This window comes from Geotrypetes seraphini, chromosome 13 (assembly GCF_902459505.1).
Source record: "Geotrypetes seraphini chromosome 13, aGeoSer1.1, whole genome shotgun sequence".
Classification (NCBI taxonomy): domain Eukaryota; kingdom Metazoa; phylum Chordata; class Amphibia; order Gymnophiona; family Dermophiidae; genus Geotrypetes; species Geotrypetes seraphini.
The window spans coordinates 39,830,752-39,854,311 of NC_047096.1; the positions used below are offsets into that span (position 1 = coordinate 39,830,752).

Sequence of the window (23,560 nt, forward strand, 5' to 3'; positions counted from 1 at the left end):
GCGTGACATTTGCTATTTTCCAGTCCTCCGGAATCTCTCCAGTTTTTAAGGATAGGTTGCATATCTGTCAAAGTGGCTCAGCTATTTCGTTCCTTAGTTCCTTGAGTACCCTTGGGTGAATGCTGTCCGGACCTGGCGATTTGTCGCTCTTTAGCCTGTCCATCTGCCTGAGGACATCCACCTTGCTCACCTCTAGTTGGACCAGATTTTCATCCTGATCTCCTTTTACGATCTCCTCGGGTTCCGGAATGTTGGTTGTGTCCTCCCTTGTGAAAACTGATGTGAAGAACTCATTTAACCTGTCCACTATCTCCTTTTCCTCTTTTACCACTCCCTTTCTGTCTCCATCATCCAAGGGTCCCACTTCCTCCCTAGCTGGTTGCTTCCCCTTGACGTACCTGAAGAATGATTTGAAGTTTGTTGCTTCCCCTGCCAGTCTCTCTTCATACTCTCTTTTTGCTTTCCTAACCACTCGGTGACACTCCTTTTGGTGTTTTTTATGCTCCTTTTGGTTGTCCTCTGTCTGGTCTTTTTTCCATTTTTTGAATGATGCTTTCTTATCATTTATCGCCTTTTTCACTGCATTTGTTATCCACACTGGGTTTTTTTTTTGCACCCTTTCCTGAACTTGGGGACGCACAGGTTCTGTGCTTCGTGCCCTTGAGTAGGGTCCATGCTTTTTCTACGGACTCCATCTTCCTTGCGGTATCGTTGAGTTTCTTTCCCACCATTTTCCTCATGGCATCATAATTTCCTTTTTTGAAGTTGAGTGATGTCGTTGTGGTTCTGGTTCTTTTAACCTTTGATGATCCAATTTCTAGCCTGTACTGGATCGTGTTGTGATCGCTGTTTCCTAGTGGGGCTAGTACTGCCACCTCCTTAGCGGGTCCCCCTAGTCCGTTGAAGATTGGTTCATGGACTCTCCTTCAAGTCACCAGGACAAAGTGCTCAGGGTTCAAGCCACCATTCAGCGCTTGCTTGATATTCAAGTTATAGAGACAGTACCACCCAACCTTTTGGGCTCAGGCAGATACTCCATTTACTTTATCATGCAAAAGAAAGGCTCGGAAAATTGGAGGCCTATTCTGGATCTTCAGTACGTGAATGTGGCTCTCAAGATTCCTCGATTCTGAATGGAGACCATGCGCTCAGTTATTGAAGCAGTGGTCCCAGAAGAGCTTCTTGCTCTCTGGATCTCACAGAGGCATACTTGCACATTTCTATTTTTCCAGCCCACCGCAAATTCTTGCAGTTTCATGCTCTGGAACAGCATCACCAGTTCCCAGCACTGCCCTTCGTACTAGCGACAGTGCACTAGACCTTCACCAAGGTGATGGTGATAGTGGTAGCTTACCTGCGGAAGATGGGTCTCCAGGTTCACCCTTACTTGGATGATTGGCTGATCAGAACTTCCTCGCTGGCCGATGAACGACACACGGTGGAACGGATGCTCCAGGTGCTAGAAGACCCAGGCTGGATTGTCAACTTCAGGAAGACCCATCTGACGCCCACACAATTCCTGAAATACCTGGGAGTCCTTTTTGACATAGTAGTGGGCCATGTCTATCTACCAGAAGCCTGCAGGCATAAACCATGTGCCCAGATTTCTTCCCTTCTGGAGCAGCCAGCTCCTTCGACATGGGATTATCTTCAGGTTCTGGGATCCATGGTTGCCATGCTAGATGTGGTTCCTTGGGCGAGGGCACACGTGTGTCCTCTTCAGCATGCTTTGCTCTCTTGCTGGGCTCCACATAGCAGACCCGTCTACCTTGGACTCTAAAAACCTGAGCAAGCATGGCCTATTGGTTTCTCCTGCAATTGCTCCACAGGGACATACAGCTACACATTACTTCCTGGATCGTGGTGATGATATCCTCTCAGTGAAAGTGGTCAATCAACCAGTTAGAGCTCAGAGCCATTCGAATAGCTCTGACGAGCTTGCAGAAAACACTGGAGGGCCAAGTGGTAAGGGTCTTCTCCAACAATGCGACAGCAGTAGATTACGTCAATTGCCAGGGAGGGACCAAGAGCACTCTTCTGGCTCAGGAAGCCTGCCTTCTTTTTCTTTGGGTGGAGCATCATCTCCTAGCGCTGATGGCAGCACATGTGGCAGGAGTAGAAAATGATGAAGCAGACTTCCTCAGCAGACAGACTCTGGATCCAGGTGAGTGGGTCCTTTCCCCAGAGGTGTTCCAAGCGATAGTAGGGCACTGGAAGGAGGCCATGCTTCGACCTCATAGCCACGGCAAAAAACAAGCAGATAGCTTCTTCAGTCAAAGATCTGAGCCCAGAAGCGGCAGGCTCGATGCTCTGGTGCAGCCATGGCCTCAGGAGATTCTCCTGTATGTTTTTCCTCATTGGCTGATGATCGGCCGGGTCATTCGGAGGATCGTGGCTCATCCAGGCCATGTCATTCTGGTTGCTTCAGAATGACCTCGCATACCACAGTACGCAGAGCTGATGAGGCTGCGCAATGGTCGCAGCCTTTGGCTGAGCGCCTATCTGGACCTTCTCACGCACGGTCCGGTATCCATGGAGTATCTGGGTCACTTTGCTCTTACAGCATGGCTCTTGATCACGCAGCCTTGGAGCATAAGGGATATTCTGCCTTGGTCGTTGATACTCTTCTGAAGTCTAAGTCATCATCAACGGTGTTGGCTTACGCTAAGGCGTGGAAGACCTTCCAACATTGGTGTACCCAGGATCAGATGGAACCTTCCTCAGCTCCAATCTCGCTAATTCTTGCTTTTCTTCACACTGGTTTGGATAAAGGCCTCACTGTGGCTTCTCTTCAGGTCCAAGTGGCCAGGCTCTCCTGTTTTAGATCCCGGTCTTCCTTGGTGTCTCATCCTAATGTCACTAGATTCTTGAAAGGGGCTCTTCATGTCCGACTGCCGGTTAAGCATCCTATCCCTTCCTGGAACCTTAACTTGGTTTTGTCTAGCCTTACCAAGGCTCCTTTTGACCTCCTTCGAGATGCTACCCTCTTGGACTTCATATTCAAGACTGTTTTTCAGGTCACCATTACATTTGCACATAGTGTGTCTGAACTGCAGGCTTTGTCTTGCAGGGACCTTTTTACTCCATGTTTCGGAGGCAGGGGTTTCCCTTTGGATGGCTTCCTTCTTGCCTAAGGTAGTTTCAGCTTTCCATGTCAATCAGGAAGTGTGTTTACCTGCCTTTCAACTGACAAGTTCCAAGTCACAGGACCACCTGTTGAAGAAACTGAATGTACACAGAGTTCTTCTGCGTTATTTGGAGATCACCCACAAGTTTCATTTCTCTGATCATTTGTTTATATTGACTCATTCAGTTAAGCGGGGTGCTCCCACTTCCAAGGCCACAATTTCCAGATGGATCAATAGGCCATTTCGTCCACCTACATTCTTTCGAGGAAACAGTCTCCTTAAGATGCAAATCTATCTCATGCATATTTATTGTGGATATCCTGAAAACCTAAACTACCTGTGGCTCTCGAGGACCAGAATTGCCTACCCCTGGTCTAGAATGTCTTGCCTAAAACAGCTCAGAATGTCAGGCACCATTTATAGAGTTCCCTAGTATATGTACAAGGGCTGATTGAAAAGTAATAAGACTGACTCTGGTTTTCTTTCCGAGAAATAGATGTGGCAACACTGTGCTGGTTTTCTGAAAGTCATATATCAATGTTTATGAACCTGCAGTTGGACTGCCGTAGTCTTCATTGTTAGTTCACAGCGAGAGGAAGAGCTTCATATGTTTCATCATGGCAAATGAGAAATACATATATGTGAGAGTGCGCAGCACAGCTGTTTCATCACCGTATGCTTGCTGTAACGCATCAAGAATTTCATTACCGCTCTTTCCAAGTTTAACACAAAATTCAATCACACACCTCTGGTGTACTCTCACAGACACATCTATCTCATCTGCCATGGCAAAATGCCTCTCGCTGTAACCCAGCAAGACTATGGTAGTCCAACTGCAGGTTCAGAAACATCGATATGAGCTTCACAAGAACCAGCACTGCATTGCCACATCTACTTCTTGGGGCTAAAGCCCCCCCCAAAGGCAGTCTCATTACTTTTCAATCAGCTCTCATATAATTCTAGATACTGGCCATTTAAATGGCACTGTTAAATATACTTTAGCATCAACTATGTCACCACTTGTGTATATAAAAGGCTGGTCTGCTATTCTGCAGGCCTAATTTATGCGGTGACGTTATGCAGAGTGTAAATGAATTTTGCTGTACTCTCTAGAACTTTTCTCTTAGCCCATGTCTTGGTCCTCAACGTTGACCCACCCCCCACTGGAGTACACATAACCTTTGTGTAAAACCTGCAATTACAGGTTATATACATAAAATCATGCTTATAATGGGCCAAATATACATTAAAAGACTTAAGTGGTTGGTGCTTATGCCAACATAAATATATCTTTTTTAATATCAGGTACACAATACTTAGAATATGACTAGGGACCCAACTCCTACCCCAGCACAGGAAGAGATAGTGTAGTAATTTCTGGCTCTGGATTTGGTCACTTCCTCCTTTCAGCAGGAGGTCTTTCATCAGTACTGGTTGTCACTCAAAAATTAAGGGCCCGATTCTGTACAGAAGCAGCTGAGAATCGGGTACCAGTGTCCTATGCAGAATCGCGTCTGCCCTAGCAAACAGACACCTAACCCCCAATTCTCTAACCTGCACCAATTAGAGAATCGCACCTTAGCCTGATCGTAAAGATAGGCAGCTCAGCCGCCTATCTTTGCTGATGGATCTCTTGCCATCAGTTGATCGCAGCAAGGGAATCCCCAATGAACTGGGCTGGCAGAACTCCCTTAAGCCGCACTTAGGAGAATCCTGACGGCTCAGCTGATTGGGGTTTCCCTTTCCACAATCAGCTCAACTGGCCGCGTCTACTTTTAACATTTGAAATTTAGGCCAGCATTTTGATGGCCTACATTTCAAGGCGTGTGTCGCGGTTCTAGGGAGATGCCTAGGGTCGCTAAAACTCACACAAGGCCACTTCCAGGCAAAACCACGCCCAGTCTTGGGCGAGCTTAGGTGTCTCCCTAGACACGTGACAAATGCCTACAGTGTAGGCGTCCTACCTCGGGGACTTTTTTTTCCCCAAAAAGGTGCATCCCGATTGGCTGCCAGACGGCGGTAGGATGCCTACCGCCACCTACAATCGGGACATCCATTTGTAGAATCAGACCCTAAATGCCTGCTAACCATTAGATAATACATTAAAAAAAACAAAACTCACTTGATTTTTAGCTAGGGGTTCTCCAAATTGCTTGCGCACAGTGATATGATCCAAGGTCAGAAGGACAGCTGCATGAGCAGCGCCTAAGGAGCAGGAGGCTATCAGAAGCAAGACAAAAAGAATGATTATCAGTGTTGGTGAAGTGCTGACTCCCTGCTGATACCCCTTCCTTCCCTAAAACTCTAAAGCCTCTCACCAATGTTTATCCTGCCCCCATTCAGACCGCTCATGGCGATGTTGAAACCTTGTCCCTCAGCCCCGACTCTGTTGGTGACAGGAACCATGCAGTCTTCGAATATCACTGCTCGTGTGGGCTGGGAGTTCCATCCCACCTTCAGGAAAACAGTAGCAGACCACAGGAAATGAGGACATACTCTCAGCCTTGTTATTCTGCAGTGCAGGCTCCATGTAGCCAACAACAACAAAAAAGAATCATTTGCAGAAAAAATTGTGTCCAAAATAATAATAAACATGCAAAGTGCTTATACTGAATCCAATATTAAAAGATGATAATAGAGGAGGAAAAAAAATTTCAGATATCGGACGACCGTAAACTCATCCATTCTGTACTGGTCTAGAGGCACACCAAATAATTCCACAGATTCTGTGCCAGGTGGCCTGTGTTTGTGTTCCAGCTCCTAGTTACCAGTTGAAAATGGCACCAGAACGCAGGGAACTTGCCTGAATGCTATGCTGTCCTTAAATGTTCAGGCGAATGCAGTGTGGATAAACAAGTATTTTTCAAAAACTTCATCAACGTTGTACAATTAGATCTTTGTTTTCTGAAGCACAGTTTCACCGTTAGTTCAAGAGCCACAGCATCTCTACTTTATCAATGTCTGGGGGATTTTTTTTCAAGAGCCACAGCATCTCTACTTTATCAATGTCTGGGGGATTTTTTTTCCAGACACTGTAAGCGCTGTTTGTTTTTTAAGCAGTTGAATTATGAAATAGTGAATATCCAGTTTGTGAAACTTTGCTACCACCAAATATATGAAGCAAGGAGGGTCTGTATAGGCTTCATGCTGAAACACAGGCTGTGTCAGGTCACTTCAATTAAAAAGTCATCTTTGTCCCTATTCTTCAGGCTGGTTTTGTTGGGGTTTTTTGCATGTTTTGTTTAGATTGCACTTCTGTAATCTCTTTCTTGCTAGTCTTACACCCCTGATTTTGCCATTTGTGCTATATTTACAGCTAAGCTGCAAGTGCTGCAAACTACTGCAGCTAGAAATAAGATAGGGCGACACCAATTTTGATTAAATTGCATTGGCTCCCTGTTGAGGCAAGGATGTACTTTAAGTTGGCTTGTTCGATTTACAGGGCTTTTTTGATGGTGCTTTTTCAGAATATTTTGCACATCAGCTTGTAGGTTTTGCCCCAAGAAGAGCTCTTCATGTCAATAATAATTTAATCTTCCACTAGGAATAGCTTAGTGGTTAGTGTAGTGACCAGAGAACCCGGGGAACTGGGTTCAATTCCCACTGCAGCTCCTTCTTACTCTGGGCAACTCACTTTAACCCTCCATTGCCCCAGGTACAAAATAAGTATTTGTATAGAATATGTAAACTACTTCAATTGTAACCACAGAAAGGTGGTATATCAAATCCCATCCCCCTTTCATTTCCTCTCTTTAAAAATTCTGCACTTCTTATTTATACTTGGCACTTTTGCTTATTAGGTTGCCTTCTTTTGGAATAACCTTCCTAGTGATCTCAGACTTACTGTTCTTTATCAGGCTTTTCAAAAGAAACTTAAAACATTTTTGTTTGAAAAGTTTCCGTCTCAAATTTTCCAAAATTTTGCTCTTTTTTTATGCATTTTTTTTTTTTTTTTAATATTCGTATCTAGATGAATGTATAACTTCCTATTTTTCCTATTGGAACTGCAAGTTTTGTAATTCACTTTGACCCTATTAAAGGGATTTGGTGGGATATAAATGTCTGGATTAGAAGTCTCCCAATGGTGCAGTAACTGAAAAGGAGGCATATGCCCAGTGACCCCTTGACCTGGGGAAAAACTTCTTGTTGCTCTTTCTTGTTAATTCTCTTGTGGCTGCCTGACTAGATGCGAGCTGCCTCTGAGGTTTGTTTCACTGTGTATTCCACAGTATTTGCTGGGGTTTAACTTTCAACCCCAAAAGATGATTCCAGTCCAGTGTATTGCCATAAAAATCAGTGAATAAAGGAGCCAAGCCCACAGAGCACAAGAATAACTGCAGTCAGCAGAACAGTTTAAAAAGGCAACAACCCTTATCCAGCCTTCCCTTAGACTTTAGAGCTTTCTTTCCATCCCATTTTTCTCATCCTTCCGCTGTTCCTCCCCCATTTTGTCCTCTTCCTCTTGAACCCTCGCTGCTCATCTCCAATTTCCCACAAACCCATCAGCCCCCGCACCTTTCTCTCCTTCTTGCCAAAACTGAGTCCTGGTGTTCCTTTCTCCACCACGACACAGGAGATGCCTTTTGGGCCACTGCCTCCTGTGCGGCACATGACTACATAAATATCGGTGTCGCCACCACCACTGATGAATGCCTGATGAGCAAAAAAATGAAACACATTAACACAATGAATGCATTAACACATGTAAGCTGAGACCCAAAATTCTTCTCTAGGGGCCATCAAGGATCAAGTGACATGACTAGAGGCAACCTGAATTTTGGTTGTTTTGGCACCAAAATCAACCCAAAATTTGAATTCAGCAATGTTTTGACTGAAAATGCCAATGCATTTCTTGGATGAAACCAAAATGCCACTCCTTCCTGACCAAAATAGGTGACCAATTTCTGCCCCTCCACCTCCCTATCAAAAGCACCACCTTACCAATCATCAGGGGGGCTGTGCTACACCAGGTTTGGTTCATCTGAAACTGTGCAGCAAATTTTGGTCTGGCAGTGCTATAGAAATGACAAGTAGTGGTATTTTCAGTTTCCGCTGAAACAAACAAAATTTTGGGGGCTGTCCTCTAGATATGACTCACCTCTGACAGGACCAGATTACGCGACCAGAATCCAGGAATCATGCCTTGTGATCAAAGATCTAATCTAATCTAATCTTTGGTTTATATACTGGGTCATCTCCCAGTGGAGCTCAACTCGGTTCACATATAATTAAGACTAGAGTACATAGCAGAAAACATAGGAGAAGGAAGTACTAATTAAAAACTAAAGTACATAAGAAAAGCATAAGAAAAATAATTATAATATTATCATTTCATTGAGGCTGTAGTTAAACCATTTAAAAATTGCGAAAACAACAAAGTTTTCAGAAATTTACGAAATAATTGCAACTGGCCTAAAAGCCTAATGGAGTCGGGAAGTTCATTCCAGATCTCTACAAACTTGAAAACAAAAGATCGACTGGTTTCTAGGTATGAGGTGTAAGAGTAGCTGTAGCAACACCATAATTCATTTGGTGTCTCCCCCCAAAAAAAAATCTTTCAAGACTATACTGTAAACTTGTCTTGGAACCATCCTTCTATAGCCTTTGAAGATCCCTTATATTACACTGGGATGTACAGTACCAATATATAAGGGGTGTTCAATCATTTATCTACCCGAGTATGAAAGAAAGTAGCAAGCATGTTGAAACAAGTCTCTGCATGATGTGACATGCCTCAAGATTACTCATGCACAGTTGCGGGCCAGTGCAAATCTAACATTCCAAGAGATAGGGTGTCAGGAGAGTCCTTGTGCAAAACAAGTAAGAAACTGCTAGATTTGGAGCACCGTTCAGTGATAAAATTTTTCACATAAGAAGGGAAAAAGCAAAGGAGATCCATGAATGCATGACTGCACTTTATGGTGAGTCTGCCCCATTATCACACAAAGTAAAATTTTGGAGCAAGCAGTTTAAGAGGGGTAGAGAGTCCATTGAAGATGACCATCATGCTGGACAGCCTGTGGAAGCAACTTCCATAGAAATGTGCAAGAAAGTAGAGGATTTAATCTTGGCAGATGAATTAAAGTTTCCCAAATAGCTGAAGAAATGGGCATCTCAGCAGGTACAGTTTGGAAAATAATTCATGAAAAAATTTGGGCATGTCCAAGGTTAGTACAAGATAGGTTCCAAGAATGCTGACGCCATGTCAGAAGGCCATGAGGCTCCAGAGATGTCAGGAGAACTTGGAGTTGCTCCGTGAAGATCAAGTGAATTTTTTCCATCGTTTGGTGACTGGAGACGAGATTTGAGTCAATGCGGTGGAAGCACAAGTCGTCCCTCACCCCAAAAAAGTTCAAAGAAAGAAAAATCTGCAGGCAAAGTCATTGCATCTGTCTTCTGGGATGATGAAGGACTTTTTCTTCTTGGAGTTCATGCCACACAAGACAACCATAACCGAGGAGAGTTACACCAACACAATGATCGCTTTGCAGGAGTCAATCAAGGAGAAAAACTGAGGAAAACTCACAGAAGGCGTGCTGCTTCTTCACGACAATGTGCTGGTGCAAACGTCACAATAATCATAGGCTGCTATCCGAGAATGTGGGTTTCAGCAACTGAACCATCCACCCTACAATCCCGACCTGGCTCCCTCTGATTATTTACTGTTCCGAATTTTGAAGAAATCTCTTCATGGACAACGGTTTTCAAGCGTTAAAGACGTCAAGGAAGCTGTGACGTCCTGGTTTGAAGATCAAACAGAAGAATTATTTTCAAAAGGGGTTAAAGTCATTGCAGGAAAAATGGATGAAGCATATGGAGCTATCAGGGGACTATATTGAAAAATAAAACAAAAATTGTTTGGAAACTCTTTTCTTTCCTACTGAGATAAATATTGAATGTCCCTTGTATGTACCAACTATTAGGAAACTGGAACAAGCTGGACTGTTACAAATTCCTACACAGACATTCCTCGGGTACATACTAGCAAAATCCTTCATCTCACTGGCACATGCAAAACATGGAGGGACTTTGTTTGACACAAAATAGGGAAAAACATGCAAATTAAAACTGAAATGGAGACCCCCCACTCTCTGCTCAAAAAAGCCAGACAACAATACTAGTAAAAGAGAAACAAAAATGCATTTTCTCCTGTACTTTGCAAAATAATAATAAAAAAAAAAAGTACATTTTATAAAGCAGGTACAGCTCAGTCTTTAAAAAGTATTAAATACAAATACATTTTTCTTTTCTACCTTTGTTGTCTGGGAATTTTATTTTCTGATTTGGTTGCATCCAGTCTGTTTTCTACTTTCTTAAGAGTTGGGAGTAGACCCAGAGGACTAAAGAAGAGCAGCTATGGCCCTCTCTACAAAAAGTAGAAATAATGGATATCTGACCTCTTTGGTGAATAAATTAATGGAAATCCTGCTGAAACTGAGGATTTGCAGCTTTCAGAATTCAATTGTCTTATCAGATAAATCTGACTAATCTGTTTGACTGAGAGACCACAAAGTTGGATCAAGGGAGAGCAATAGATGTAGTTTACTTATATTCCAGCAAAGTTTACAACATGCTATCACAAAAGTAACTGATAAATAAACTGAGTGCCCTTGCATGGGCCTTAAAGTGACTGACTGGAGTAGAAACTGGTTAAAGAGGCAGCGGCAAAGGATACTGATAAATAAACTGAGTGCCCTTAGCATGGGCCTTAAAGTGACTGACTGGAGTAGAAACTGGTTAAAGAGGCAGCGACATAGGATACTGATAAACTGATTTCACTCTGAGTATAAGGGCGTTAGTAGTGGTATGCCACCAGGGGTTGATCCTTGGTCCTAACATTTTTGTGAACAATATACTATAGTAGGACTGTTAGTTAAGATTTGACTCTTTGCAAATTATACTAAAATATACAATGGGGCAGACATGCTTGAAAGTATGGATAACATGAGGAAGGATCTTGCAAAACTTAAAGAATGGTCTATAGTAGAGAATGACACGGTGACAGAATTTGTCAATGTCCCCGTGGATAACTGTGGGAAACCATCCCCATATGATTCTTCAAGCCTTGCATTGAAGAATGCTGATGTAGAAGGACTGAGGTTGAGATAGACAATAAAGAATGACACGAGATGGTTTCCCCACGGGGACGGTGATAAATTCTGTCATCAGTCATAAGGTTTGGGAACTAAGATTTATTGCTAAAAAAAATACAGGGTCATACATTTGGTCTAGAAAAAACTAAGGGAGCAGTACATTTTAGGGTGTGAAGTACTTCAGTGCATGAAAGAAGAGCAGGACTTGGTGATGATCTTAACTTGACAAACAAGTAGAAAAAGCAATGGCAAAAGCCAGAAAGATGCTTGCGTATATAGGGAAAGAAAGGATCAGCAGGAAAATGGAAGTAATAGTGCCTTTGTATAAGCAAAACATTACTTGGAATACTGTGTACAATGCTGGAGACCACACCCTGATAAAAAGATATAAATAGGATGGACTTGGTCCAAAAGGTGGCTACTAAAATGGCAACTGATCTTCGTTATAAAGTATAGAGGGATAGACTTAAAAATCTTCTGAAGAATGCATATTGAGAAGGTAAGGGAAAGGGAGCTAGGCTATGGAAATGCATAGGAGGTGGGCCTCCTTCAACTGAAAGGAACAAGAGAGAACAGGATAAGGTAAAAGGGGGCAGACTAAGAGTAAACTAAAAAAAATATTTCTTTACAGAAGGGGTGTTGAATGTGTGGTGGAAGAGCCTTCCCAGTTGAGGTGGCAGAGATAAGGCCACATGCTTCCTCAAGAAAGCATGTGACAAGCATAGAGGTTCTCCAAGGAAGAGAAAGGATAACAAAGCTTATTTACTGGAATGGATGGGCTGACTGGATAGGCCATGTTGTTTTTATCTGCCATCATTTTCTATTTTTCTATGATACTGCCTTCCATTCTCTTGGCTCATACAGGCTGTTGATGCTGCCTCCTTTCCTTCAGCCCATGTGGACTGCTGATGCTAAGAGGTTCTGAGTCAGTAACTCCGCATAAGGTCACTACTTCTAGTGACCAACAATGGGAAATGTAGGACAAAAGAGTCTCGCACCACATAATGACGCCAGAGGGTACCTACACCATAAAATCATCTCTCAGTGGAATCATCATGTCACATTCTTAGGGTAAAGATTCCAAAAAGCTGAAAGGAGAAACCCTGGCAGCCCCCTAAAATTCAAATTAATTAAAACAAAGGCAGCAAAAGTACTGAGGTAAAGCCCAACTTTTTCTAAGGCTTCTGAATGTTTTCATATGTGATATCTCAGACCTTCTTAGATTCCTGACATTATCTAAAGAACCTCAGTACTGTAATTCATTCTAAATCTTTACATGTGAAATACAAGGGGGCCGCTGAAAAGTACTTAGCCCAACCAAGAAAAGAATGATATGGAGCCATGAAACTTACAAGTTATTCCACACCTTTATTGACACTTTTCATTTCATATCATTGAAATGAAAAATGTCAAGAAAAGTATGGAATAACTTGTAAATTTCATGGCTCCACATCATGCTCTTCTTGGTTGGGCTGATAACTTTTTAACGGCACCTCGTACTAATTAACCTCTTTAACTACTTATTAGAAGCATAAAATTAAAAGGAGAATTATTTGTTATAATTTTTCAATAGATTTTCAATAGATTGACTTCAATCTATTTGAAACAGGCTATTAAACAGTATTGCCCTATAGCATTGCATTCTGAGCATTGCGGTCCATTATTGGTGGTACATTATTCTTGAGCACATTATGTGATTTACTAAAGAGTCTACATTCTCTGCAGTTAGATCTTTTTTTTGTGGAACCAGTTGCCAGAATGGCTGCATCATTTGTTGGCGAGCTTTGATTTTACGAAACAGGTTAAGACATTTTTGTCGACAAGTCTTTTTTTTGGCTGAGGAATGTAATGTTGTGGCTGAATCAGGCAGAATTTGGGCTGATTAAAACATGTAGAGGAGCTGTTATTGGGTTGTTGTGTTTTGAATTATGTATGTACTTTTGCACCCCACCTAAATAATAGGCAGGTTAAAAACGTTTAAAAATAAATAAATAAAGTTTCCCACTACCTTAGAACCATTGAGGATGTAACAATCACCACTTTTCTTTGCTGATGTTAAGAGTGAAGCTGCGTCGCTCCCACTGCCTGTATGGAAGACAAACAATGAAGTGATTGGAAAGAAGAGCAGGACCTGGGGATACCTAGCACTGAGAACTATCTAGCAGGTCCAAAGCAGAGCTTCCCTTTCTTCAGCCCTAGCCTGGCTCCCTTGGAGAAGACCAGAGAAACATTCTCAGGCTCACTCAACATGTCATGATACTTTCCCTAACATTGAAGGTCCTCTTCAAATCTACTCTGACATACTGCTGATTCATTTGTCTTCATCCTCCAGTTCTGATTTTACCCCATAGAAATATAGGGAGATACCTTGGAGGGCATTAATATTTGAAATACTAAGCCTAGGAACTCACCTGGCTCTGTAAGACAATAGGAAGCAAATTTTTCCATACTGCAGAGCGATGGGCAGAATTGATGTCTCTGCTCCTCATTCCCAAATGTGTCAATCATCCAAGCACACATACTGTGGAGAGAAGGAGGAAGGGTGTAAGAGGCAGGAGGCATGTACCACCTTCCCATCACATGTACTATAACAGATTGGAACAAAAGTCAAAGAGACTGCAGAGACTTCAAAAGGCAGAGATGAGGGAGGACACAGCCAATGACAGAATGCAGCAACCCCATCACAGACTCCTTCAAAGCCATGAATACATCACCGAGAGTGAGGCTCTGCAATTTCATTTCACACACACTCACTTGTGAATGCTCATATACGCTGTGGTGCTTGCACATCCTGTAGACAGGGCCTCAAAGATGATGGTGGTGTCTAGGCGGGAAAGTCCTGACCCACCTACTTCAGGATGGATGTAGATCCCACCAAACCCAAGTCGTGCTGCTTGCCGCATTATTTCCACTGGAAACACTTCCTACGACAACCAAAACAATAGCTTCACAGAGCAGACGAGCCACAAAAATAGAGAGCATTCAGACTAATGCCTCAACCTCCATAATTCATCAACAGGTTGCAGTACTAACACACTACTTGCATTTACTTGTTCTTTGAAATCTCTTACTTTGCCTCAGTTGGCGAGAAATGTCTGTGTGAAGAGGCTGTTTCGCTATTGCTTGCGAGATGGAATCATGCAGTGAACACTTGCCAGTGGGAATTAAAAACGGGCTACCATAGAATTTTTTTGGCCTAGCAAAGCACAGTACTCACATCAGCACAGTCATCACCCTAAACAAGCATGTGGTGGTGAATTTCAATTGGAGAGACTTCTTCACTGCACACTGCTTAAATTGTATTGAATACTGGGGCCTAATTCTCCCCACAGCAGTCAGTGTTTAAAAAAACCCTGACCATCACAAGCAAAAAAAATAAATTAAAAAAATCAGCCATAGGACAGTGAACCTATATCCTTGCACCTGAAGTCTTTATGTCATTCTTTTTATTGTATGGAGATGTGTTTCATCTTTACTTTTCTTTTTCCTGTTTTCCAATTTTTGTTTCCTAGTTTATTTGGTTTTCTTAGTTTTCTCTTTCTATAATGTTATACCATAAGACAAATATTTTGAAAAGAAAAATGTCCAATCCTAGTCTATAAAGGTTTAAGAAAAAAGGTAATTTTAGACCACTAGTAGGCTTTAAGATTTACAGCTATGCGGTCTTGTTACCTTTAAGTCAGACTGTGGAAAAATTGTTCTTTAGAATAAAAGATGTTAGCACTCTCATAGAAAACTGATCAAATTACCATTATGGATTCATCAAACTTTGTACCGGAAAAGAAAGTACTGTGACAAAAGTCTTGATCACTTAATATCCTACAGGGTATAAGGTCCTGTTTATATCCCTGTCTTATGAACCTATATATACGAGTGTAACAAATACCAGCACTGGCCTCCAGCCTGGCATGTCGAAATCTACCCACACAAAAATATCCACCTATATATGTGAATTCTTTTTATCAAAAGCAAGTCTCCAAATGAAAATATATTCAACCTTGCTCTTGGAAAAATGACTGGAAGGCATTCAATGTGCCCTATGCTCTGTAAGTTAACCCAAGGACCCTAATAAGTCTCAACTTAAAAAAGATGAGCACACCAGGACAGATAAGGAAAAATGCTTCATATACCTTGTCCAAGCCTTGCACTGGACTTGATAATTCCCCAGGTACTAACTTAAACATGGCTGAACTTATGTTCTTTCAGCCCACAGAGAACCTCTATGAAAAGCAGATGCTTCATAAATCCAAAAACACATAAGTACCAATTCAAAGCAAAAAAAAGAAAGAAAATCTCTGGAGAACAAAGGCCCTCCTTTACAAAAAGCCACGCTAGTGTTTTTAGCACCGGCCGCAACAGTAAGACCTAAAATGCTCATAGGAATTCTATGAGCGTCGGCATTCTTACTGCTGTGGCTGGCGCTAGAGTGGCTTTGTAAAGGAGGGGGAAAGAGTAACTTACAATGAAAAATGTGAATTCACAAAATGTAGTTCTAAAAATGTTTTAACAGTCTAATCTTTATGTATGAAGAAAAACCTCAAACTCTTTGATAAGAATTCTAGAATGACAAAAACGTTTTTAAATGTGTTTAGTTAGCTTCAGTGCATAAATACATCAGTGGATACCAATCCCAAATATCGGAGAAGACATATAAGACTACCAGCATCGTACAGGCTTCTTTGGGGAGAAATACATGTTACTATATACTTGCTGTGCCTCATGTACTCATATATTGTGCTCTTACCTTCTCATCCCATTCAGCCATGTGAGGTGCCATCTCCCGGGCAGCAAAGTCAAAAGCCACCTTCTGAAACTCCTTCTGTTCCTCAGTCAGGCCTACAGAAGCTGAAAGGATGAGAAGTCTAGATAAGGAGGTTGTGAATAAATTGGAAGTAGGGGGGATAGGGTTTAGCTTTATTTCTAGTAAATGACTTAGATCAAGGAAGGAGACTTTGCCCACTTCTAAACTGGGAACTTATAGCTCATGTATTATGGCATTTGCACTACCATTTCTAGATTCACCAGCTCACTCCAAGTTTACCAAAAAAGGCTTATTTAGTTCTGTTTTTGTTTCACTGAATACATGGATTTGTCCTTTTGATTTCCTTAGGGAAAGTAATGGAAAAATCAGAACATGCAATGAACTCAGGTCTGGATAAGCTTCCGTGGTTTGGGCAAGGGATAACCTAAGCACATGAAATGAATGATTCCAGGTATCAAAATGCACCCCAACAGCAGTTGGCAGAAATTTAGGACTGGCCAAAAACCTCATTCCAAGAACCTGATAGTTTAGTCTCTGGGCAAATATAAATTTTAGCAGTTTAAAATTTATATTTGAAACTGAGAGAGAACCCTTCCCTATCTATGAGCTGAGGAAAATCCATTGGAAGTCAAGAAATCTGGCAAAGACTATTAGTAGAGGTGACAGTATGAGACTTTTGGTACATGACTGGCCAAAGTAAGCAAAACTTGTTACACCGATAATTGTGGACTACGTGTGGATCTGACTAGGACTAGCCCTTAAATCTTGCTTAAGAAAAAATGTTTATCCTTGAGCTGAGAAAGGGTTTTACCTTACCATATTTTGCTTGCTGCCGTATTTCTTTGTAGAAGTGTCAGATTTAGGAGACCTTTTATTAAGCTACAGTAAAAAGGCTGATTTTCCATTTTTTAAAATAATGGTCCTGCACTAATGTTGCCACCTGTTTTATAAGCAACAAGGGGGAATTTTATAAGCGGTGAATAAAGTGTAGATGCCTACATCAATAAAAATCAATTTCAAAATTAGAGTTAATGACGTTATTAATGAGCTTTAACAAGTTCATAATGACAAAAAAATAAAAGTTAATTGGGTGGTAGGCACCTACAATGTAGATGTCTACATCTCTGGTATAGGTGCCTACCATCTATTTGGCTTCCTTAGGAAACAGACTATCCCATTTCAAGATCAGACTATTTAGTTATGCAGATGACATCACTATATTAATCCCTATACTGACTTCCTTCTCTCAAATCAATCAAACTGTTGTAGAGATTCTCCTGGCAACTGAATATTGGATGACAGAATTTGAAGGAAGATGCTATATCCATTGTTTTAAATGCTAAAATGTACATTATCAAACCAACCATAAAGATACTTGGTGTAATCCTTAATCGAAATCTATGAAAAATCAGGTTGACTCAATGGTCAGAAAGGGCTTCTACATATTGTGGAAACTATGAACCATTAGAGCATATTTTGATATAAATTCCTTTCGATTATTAGTACGATCATTGGTTCTTAGTCAACTCGATTATTGCAATATCATTCATCTTGCTGGAGCCCAAAAAAATCTTCAAAAACAGTGTATAATACAAAATGCAGCAGTTAGATTGATTTATGACTTGAAGAAGTATGATCATGTTACCTATTTCTATTGTCAATTGCATTGGTTGCTAGTTGAGGTGCGGATTAAGTTTAAGTTTGGATGTATTTGTTTTAAGGCATTGACAGGTTTTATTCCAGAATATCTTATAGAATCTTTTTATCATCACTAACTTCAAACATTCCAGGAAATCTCATGCACTATATTCTTTTTTCCATCTGCAAAGGGATATAAATTTTAAAAATTCCAGGAGTGTCTGTTGTCTTTTCAAGCAGCTTTATGGGCTAAGGACCTGAATTACGTATTTACATCTTCTAACTACTATCAACAGTTTCAACGTGCTTTAAAAACACATCTCTTTATAGAATCTTTTGGAAGTTAGATATTTGTTGCTGTACTCATCTGTATTTTTTTTGTGTGAACCGCATAGAACTTAGCTGTATAGAAGTGAGTTTTTATGTTTATGTTCTAACAGAATCGTGCCTAAATTGTAGGCATGGTAAACCCTGGCCTACATTAGACACCTACAATGTAAAGTCTCACATTATAAGGAACTCATGGTTCAACTCCCCCCCCCCCTCAACAAACCAAAAACATTAAAGGCATTTAAATAATTATAATTATTGTTTATATCTATTATTACTATTGATTTTTATAATTTTTATTGTCAACCTAAAATTTATTTCTACTTAATCAAAGGGTGGGTGGAGCCTCTTAAATTTTAAAAATTAAGGGTTATGGTACACACAAATCTAGCCCTGCTTTGTTGCAAGTCCTAATGATAGGTACTGATCTCTGCTTTAATTCTACAATCCATTATATCAATCCTCCACCTTACTAAAATAATGAAAGCAGAGCCATCAAGTGGGCAAGCAGAGCAAGCCAGTTTGTGAGCATACAGTATATCCAAAACTAAAAAAAGAAGGGCAATGCTTATTGTATTTAATTCATGCTTTTTCATTAACAGCTGAAAACCAATTAAATTATAGGTACAGCAGATATTTTTCCCTGTCCTCAAAGGACTTCCAATCTAATTTAGTACATGAGGCAATCAAAAGTGAAGCGATTTATTCAAGGTCACGAAAGTGAAGTGATTTTGTTCAAGCTCACAAAAAGGGTTAGAAAGATTTAAATCCTTCCTTCTTCCTTGATTCTTTCAACTTACTATATTAATTACCGGGCTACTCTTCCACCAGCAACTCCTACCCTGGCACTGTTTAGTCCAACGATTGCCCTGTTTAAGGTCATAAGTACCATATGCTCAGGGAATATTCTCAGGTAATCAAAACTTCAAGTCCCAGTCCGCCTTACGGCAAAGTCAGATCCTGTTTATCATGTCTCTGCTAACCTGCGTCCTGCAGGTAACCCTGTAGTTATTTTACTACACTATTATAAGTACAATGAGGATGAGTAATTGGCTCCGTATCCCGCAGACAAGCTAATCCAGACCTAGGTTAACCAATGTGCATGTTGGGAAATGTAGTTCTTGCACTGTTCCTTGGAAGCATCCAACTAGTGTAAAAAGACAGCTGCAGTGGCCCCCTCCCTTTCTTACGATCGATACAGGAGGCGATACCCCTCCGATGCAGCACCGAATGTCGGCACCGGGTAGACCTAAACCATGGGGCCAACAACGCTGGAAGACGACCTATCCACGCCATGGCAGCTCGAGACCTCACCACTAGAGCCACAATCTGTCGGCAAAGAGCGACAGAAAGAGGCATAAGAGAGCTGTAAGGAGGGGCTGAGATCAAGGAGGAAGCGGTGTCGGGAACTATAGTTCGGGAAGAAATTAGAATTCTGGATTCCAGTGAGAGACTAGGGAAACATGGACTACAATTCCCAGGAGACAGGAGAACCCACAGCTATTGACTACAGAATATGAAGCGGGGCTTCCCGGACTTGTCCGATCGTTGACGGTCTAGGGAGAAAAGCGGGGCTCCTTGGTCATTGGTTACAAAGAAGGGAAAAACTCTACAGTCATCCGCCATAAGGGAGGCGGGTCCTCAAGCTTGTTTTAGTCATTGGTTACCAGTATAGCGGGGGCGGAAGAATATCCAGCCTCCTCTGCCCATTGGCTGCTGGGAGTGTGGGCAGCTCTTTGGAGCAGGATGATAGGTAAAAAGAAACGGTGTGTAGGGCCTGTCTGATATCAAGTTTGTTTAGACAATATAACGAGGAGAGATGGGACTGAGGGTCCTTAAATACCAGGAATATTAAAAGGCCTTTTCAGTGAAATGCAATAAGTTTGCGAGGCTCTGGAGGATATTAGGCAGGGCTGGAAACGCGCGAGATCTAGCTAAAGCTGCACATGGGGAAGATTTTGCCTGGCATCTGTGGAGTTTAGTTTTTCGAGTCAAAAGAAACAAAGCTGGGGTTGTCAATAATAACAACTTAATTAAAACAAACAAATAAAATACAGAATAAAACGTTCCTTTGACAAGACAAGTGCTTAATTGATTACCATAATGCAATCTTTACCAGATGTCTAAAGACCAGATTACTGTTGTTTTTTAAAAATTAGCAAATGAAGAATGGATGTGGTGACAAAATGGTGGTTTGGTGGGAGTCGGACCCTGTATTTTTATAATTTATTTCCCTGTTTATGTTGTGAACATGATAGTTAGAAACTGTAAGGCGCTGTTTATTAACATGAGAGAATCTATTAGGCGGGGGAAAATTGCAGAAGCTGCTTAGTGGTGAAGGGAGGAATTTCTGTAAGGGTAGGGACAAAGTTATTTTTTGCATTACCCAACAGAATACTCGAGTGAAGTGAATAGTAGCAGTAGTAGGCAGAAATATCTAAGAAATTCAAGGGAGGGGTAAATGCTTTCCTTGCACACACACACCCCAGCCTTAGTAACTTTTGTAAGCTAGTTCTATGCTATGCATGACTTTAAATCTCATCTCTGCTGCCAACAGTGAGCCATGAATAGTTCATGGAGCTGTCACAAATGTAATAGTGGTAAGCCTTAAATGGGGTGAGCTGGTGAGGTTGCCAGCATTACTACACCTGGCACTGGAGATTTGGCCAAAGCATCAACAAGCTGCTGTGGGATTTAAAACATGAGCCTTCCAGTTCCCAGCCTGCTGCTCTAACTAGAAAATGACATGGGGACACATTTTTCCCCGTCCCCGAGTTCTTTTCTTGCCTTGCCCCTGCCCCATTACTGCAAGCTGTGTCCTCATCTGCACAAGCCTCAAACACTTTAAAATCATAAGTGTTCGAGGCTTGTGTGGTTAAGGCAGAGCTTATAGGGATGGGGCAAGGACAGTGACAGCGACAAACTCATGGGGACGGGATGGAGAAATTGAGTTCCTGCGGGGACGGGGGATAATTTAGCCCCGTGTCATTCTCTACTCCTACACCTCATACCTTTGAATACCAAAAATAACAATCTTAAAAAAGGATACACGCTCCAAGAGGCAATCAATAGACTAGTAAAAAAAGGAATGCTCCTATCCCAAGAGCAATTCAACTATGGCACTTTGTAAAATTTGCCATTTTTAACAATCTGTGTGATAACCATAAACTTCATATATTGCAGTAATCAATATTAGATAACACAAGTTTCTGCATTATCTGTTACAAATGTGGCAAAGCTAGGCATAAGAACATAAGAAGTTGCCTCCACTGGGTCAGACCAGAGGTCCATCGCGCCCAGCGGTCCGTTCCCGCGGCGGCCCATCAGGTCTATGACCTGTGAAGTGGTTCCTGACCATTTCTATAACCTACCTCTACTTCTATCTGTACCCCTCAATCCCAGTGTAGTTTTTTTTTTTTTTTTTTTGGGGGGGTGTTTTCTAGTTAAAAAAAGGTACCAGTACTCAAATGCCAGGCCATCCTTCAGGGGAAAGATAATCATTGAGGGACCCATTCCATAGAAGCCAGGCCCCCTGCAACCAGTCAAATGAAAAAGCAGTATATGTGTGCAGAGTATGGGATCTTTCATTGATTCTTGCAGGTCAATGGGTCAGTTTTAGCATGCAATGGAAAAGATGCCAGAACTCGGTACTCCCGAGAGCCCCCTGAAAAGAAGTCCTGCGGCTAGGTAAAATTAAATTTGATGTACCAGTTGGAGTTTGTAGAATGTTCTATTATCACTTCCCTTATATGAATTTCCATGATGACTTTTAAAATGTTTACAGTTGTTAGTAGTGAAATGGTATTGCCTTATGAATTTATCTTGTTGGGCAGACTGGATGGGCTGTACAGGTCTGTACAGGCTGTACAGATCTGCTGTCATCTACTATGTTACCATTACCATTGCTCGCATGCCAGCCCTCACAACATACCCAACCAGTCAGGTTTTCAGGGTGCCCACAATGAATGTATGAGTATATGAGATAGATTTATATGCATACAGATCTGTTTCATGCATATTCATTGTGGATATCCTGAAAACCTGACTAGCTGTGTTTTGGAGGACAAGGGTCAGAAGTAGAGAATGACACGGTGGCGGTTTACCCGCGGCCACCGCATTTTAGCCGCGGGTCACCGCCGAAAACGGGGAAGAAAACTAGCAGTCTCTGCGGTGACGGGGACAAGGCCATTCACCGCCCGCGGGGCGGTGAATGGGTCTTGTCCCCGCAGTGAGGCATGAAGGATCGCGCGGTCCCCGCAGCTCACACCCGCCTGCCCAATCGATTCTAGTGTTTAGCCAGCTCTCTCCCTTCTCCTCACCTTAGTTTGTAGATTTTCTTTTTCGGCGACCCGCACGCTATCAAAGAGCCGCTGCTGCTCAGTTTCGATCTTCTGCTCTGACGCAACCGGAAACAGAAGTTGCAGCAGAGCAGAAGATTGAACACTGAGCAGCCGCGCATGTGCGGCTCTTTGGGAAAGCGTGCAGGTCGCTGAAAAAGAAAGCCTGCAAATTAAGGTGAGGAGAAGGGAGAGAGCTGGCTAAACACTAGGATCGATTGGGCAGGCGGGTGGGGGCTGCGAGGACCGTGCAATCACCCGTGTTCCCGGCTCAGACTGTAAGGAGGGAGTGAAAGGGAAAAGGATTCTGGGCCAAGGTGATGAAAACGGAAAGAAAAACCCACAGCAGGAAAGAAAGGGAAGGACAGGAAGGTGAGCCAGATGCTAGAAGCAGGGGGGGGGGGAAGAAAGAGGGAAAAAAGCTAGATGGGGTTGAAAAGAAGAGACACACTGGTATGGAAGAGGAAGATAGGGGAAATCTGGACACAGGAAGGTAACAGAAAGAGGGGAAATTATGTGCATGGGGCATAGGGACAGAGACAAAAAGGGGACATTCCATGGGGATGGAATATGGACACAGGGGGGGGCAATGGCAGATACATAGGGGAGATATTAGAAAAGTATATAAAATCGTACCCGTTTGAGGCTTTTATGTATGCAGCGGTGACGGTGACGGGGCGGTGAATGGGGTTGCAGTGGCGGTGACGGGGCGGTGAATGGGGTGGCAGTGGCGGTGACGGGGCGGTGAAGGGAATGGCGGTGACGGGGCGGTGCAGAGGATGGTGAGATGGGGACGGGGCGGTGACGGGAACCAATTTTTTCACCGTGTCATTCTCTAGTCAGAAGCACTTGAGGAAGAGGGGTAGGAGAGATATTTAGTGTAAATGGTGCTTTGATGAAGATTATGCTTGTTCAGTGACGGTTATGCTGGGTTGTGTATTTTGCCTGATTTAATAATTGAACTGAGGTTAACCTTCATTTTTTAACTACTATACAGAGGGTAGTATAAACAACCCAGAAATGCCCCAACTAAAGAAGAAACGGGAGAGATCAGCAAACTTAAGTAAGTAAAGAAAATACTGCACCAGAGGGTTCTCTTTCTCAGGTCTGGACTTACTGAGACTTGGTAGTACTAATTAGAACCAGGGACATATAACTTGCAACACCTCCTGATTTTTTTCAGCAATAAGAGAAACCCATACCTTTCAGGCAGTAAAACCCAAATCTGTTTTACACCACTTCCTGCTTTTCCAGAATTGCATATTTGTGGAA

The 23,560-nt window shown here is 42.1% G+C and overlaps 2 protein-coding genes across 7 annotated transcripts in view; one reads left to right on the forward strand and one right to left on the reverse strand.

Annotated features, from left to right (window-relative positions):
• ACAD8 (acyl-CoA dehydrogenase family member 8) overlaps positions 1-19,457 on the reverse strand; it is a 35,260-nt gene extending 15,803 nt beyond the window's left edge. Inside the window, exons 1-8 of one of the 3 annotated variants that reach the window (XM_033918362.1) lie at positions 19,142-19,457; positions 15,966-16,066; positions 13,976-14,145; positions 13,633-13,742; positions 13,230-13,306; positions 7,644-7,781; positions 5,447-5,582; positions 5,251-5,348 (exon numbers count right to left, since the gene is read on the reverse strand). In XM_033918362.1, coding sequence (XP_033774253.1) covers positions 5,251-5,348; positions 5,447-5,582; positions 7,644-7,781; positions 13,230-13,306; positions 13,633-13,742; positions 13,976-14,145; positions 15,966-16,066; positions 19,142-19,310 — 999 coding nt within the window. In that variant the 5' untranslated portion in view covers positions 19,311-19,457. Of the gene's footprint in view, positions 1-5,250; positions 5,349-5,446; positions 5,583-7,643; positions 7,782-13,229; positions 13,307-13,632; positions 13,743-13,975; positions 14,146-15,965; positions 16,067-18,751; positions 19,097-19,141 lie in introns of those variants that run through there. The other 2 variants (XM_033918364.1, XM_033918363.1) reach the window with 2 other exon arrangements.
• A 15-nt stretch (positions 19,458-19,472) lies between these two features.
• The window catches only part of THYN1 (thymocyte nuclear protein 1), a 28,818-nt gene continuing 24,730 nt past the window's right edge, over positions 19,473-23,560 (forward strand). For 2 of the 4 annotated variants that reach the window (XM_033918365.1, XM_033918368.1), the window contains exons 1-2: positions 19,473-19,704; positions 23,286-23,351. In XM_033918365.1, coding sequence (XP_033774256.1) covers positions 19,698-19,704; positions 23,286-23,351 — 73 coding nt within the window. In that variant the 5' untranslated portion in view covers positions 19,473-19,697. Of the gene's footprint in view, positions 19,718-21,570; positions 21,639-23,285; positions 23,352-23,560 lie in introns of those variants that run through there. The other 2 variants (XM_033918366.1, XM_033918367.1) reach the window with 2 other exon arrangements.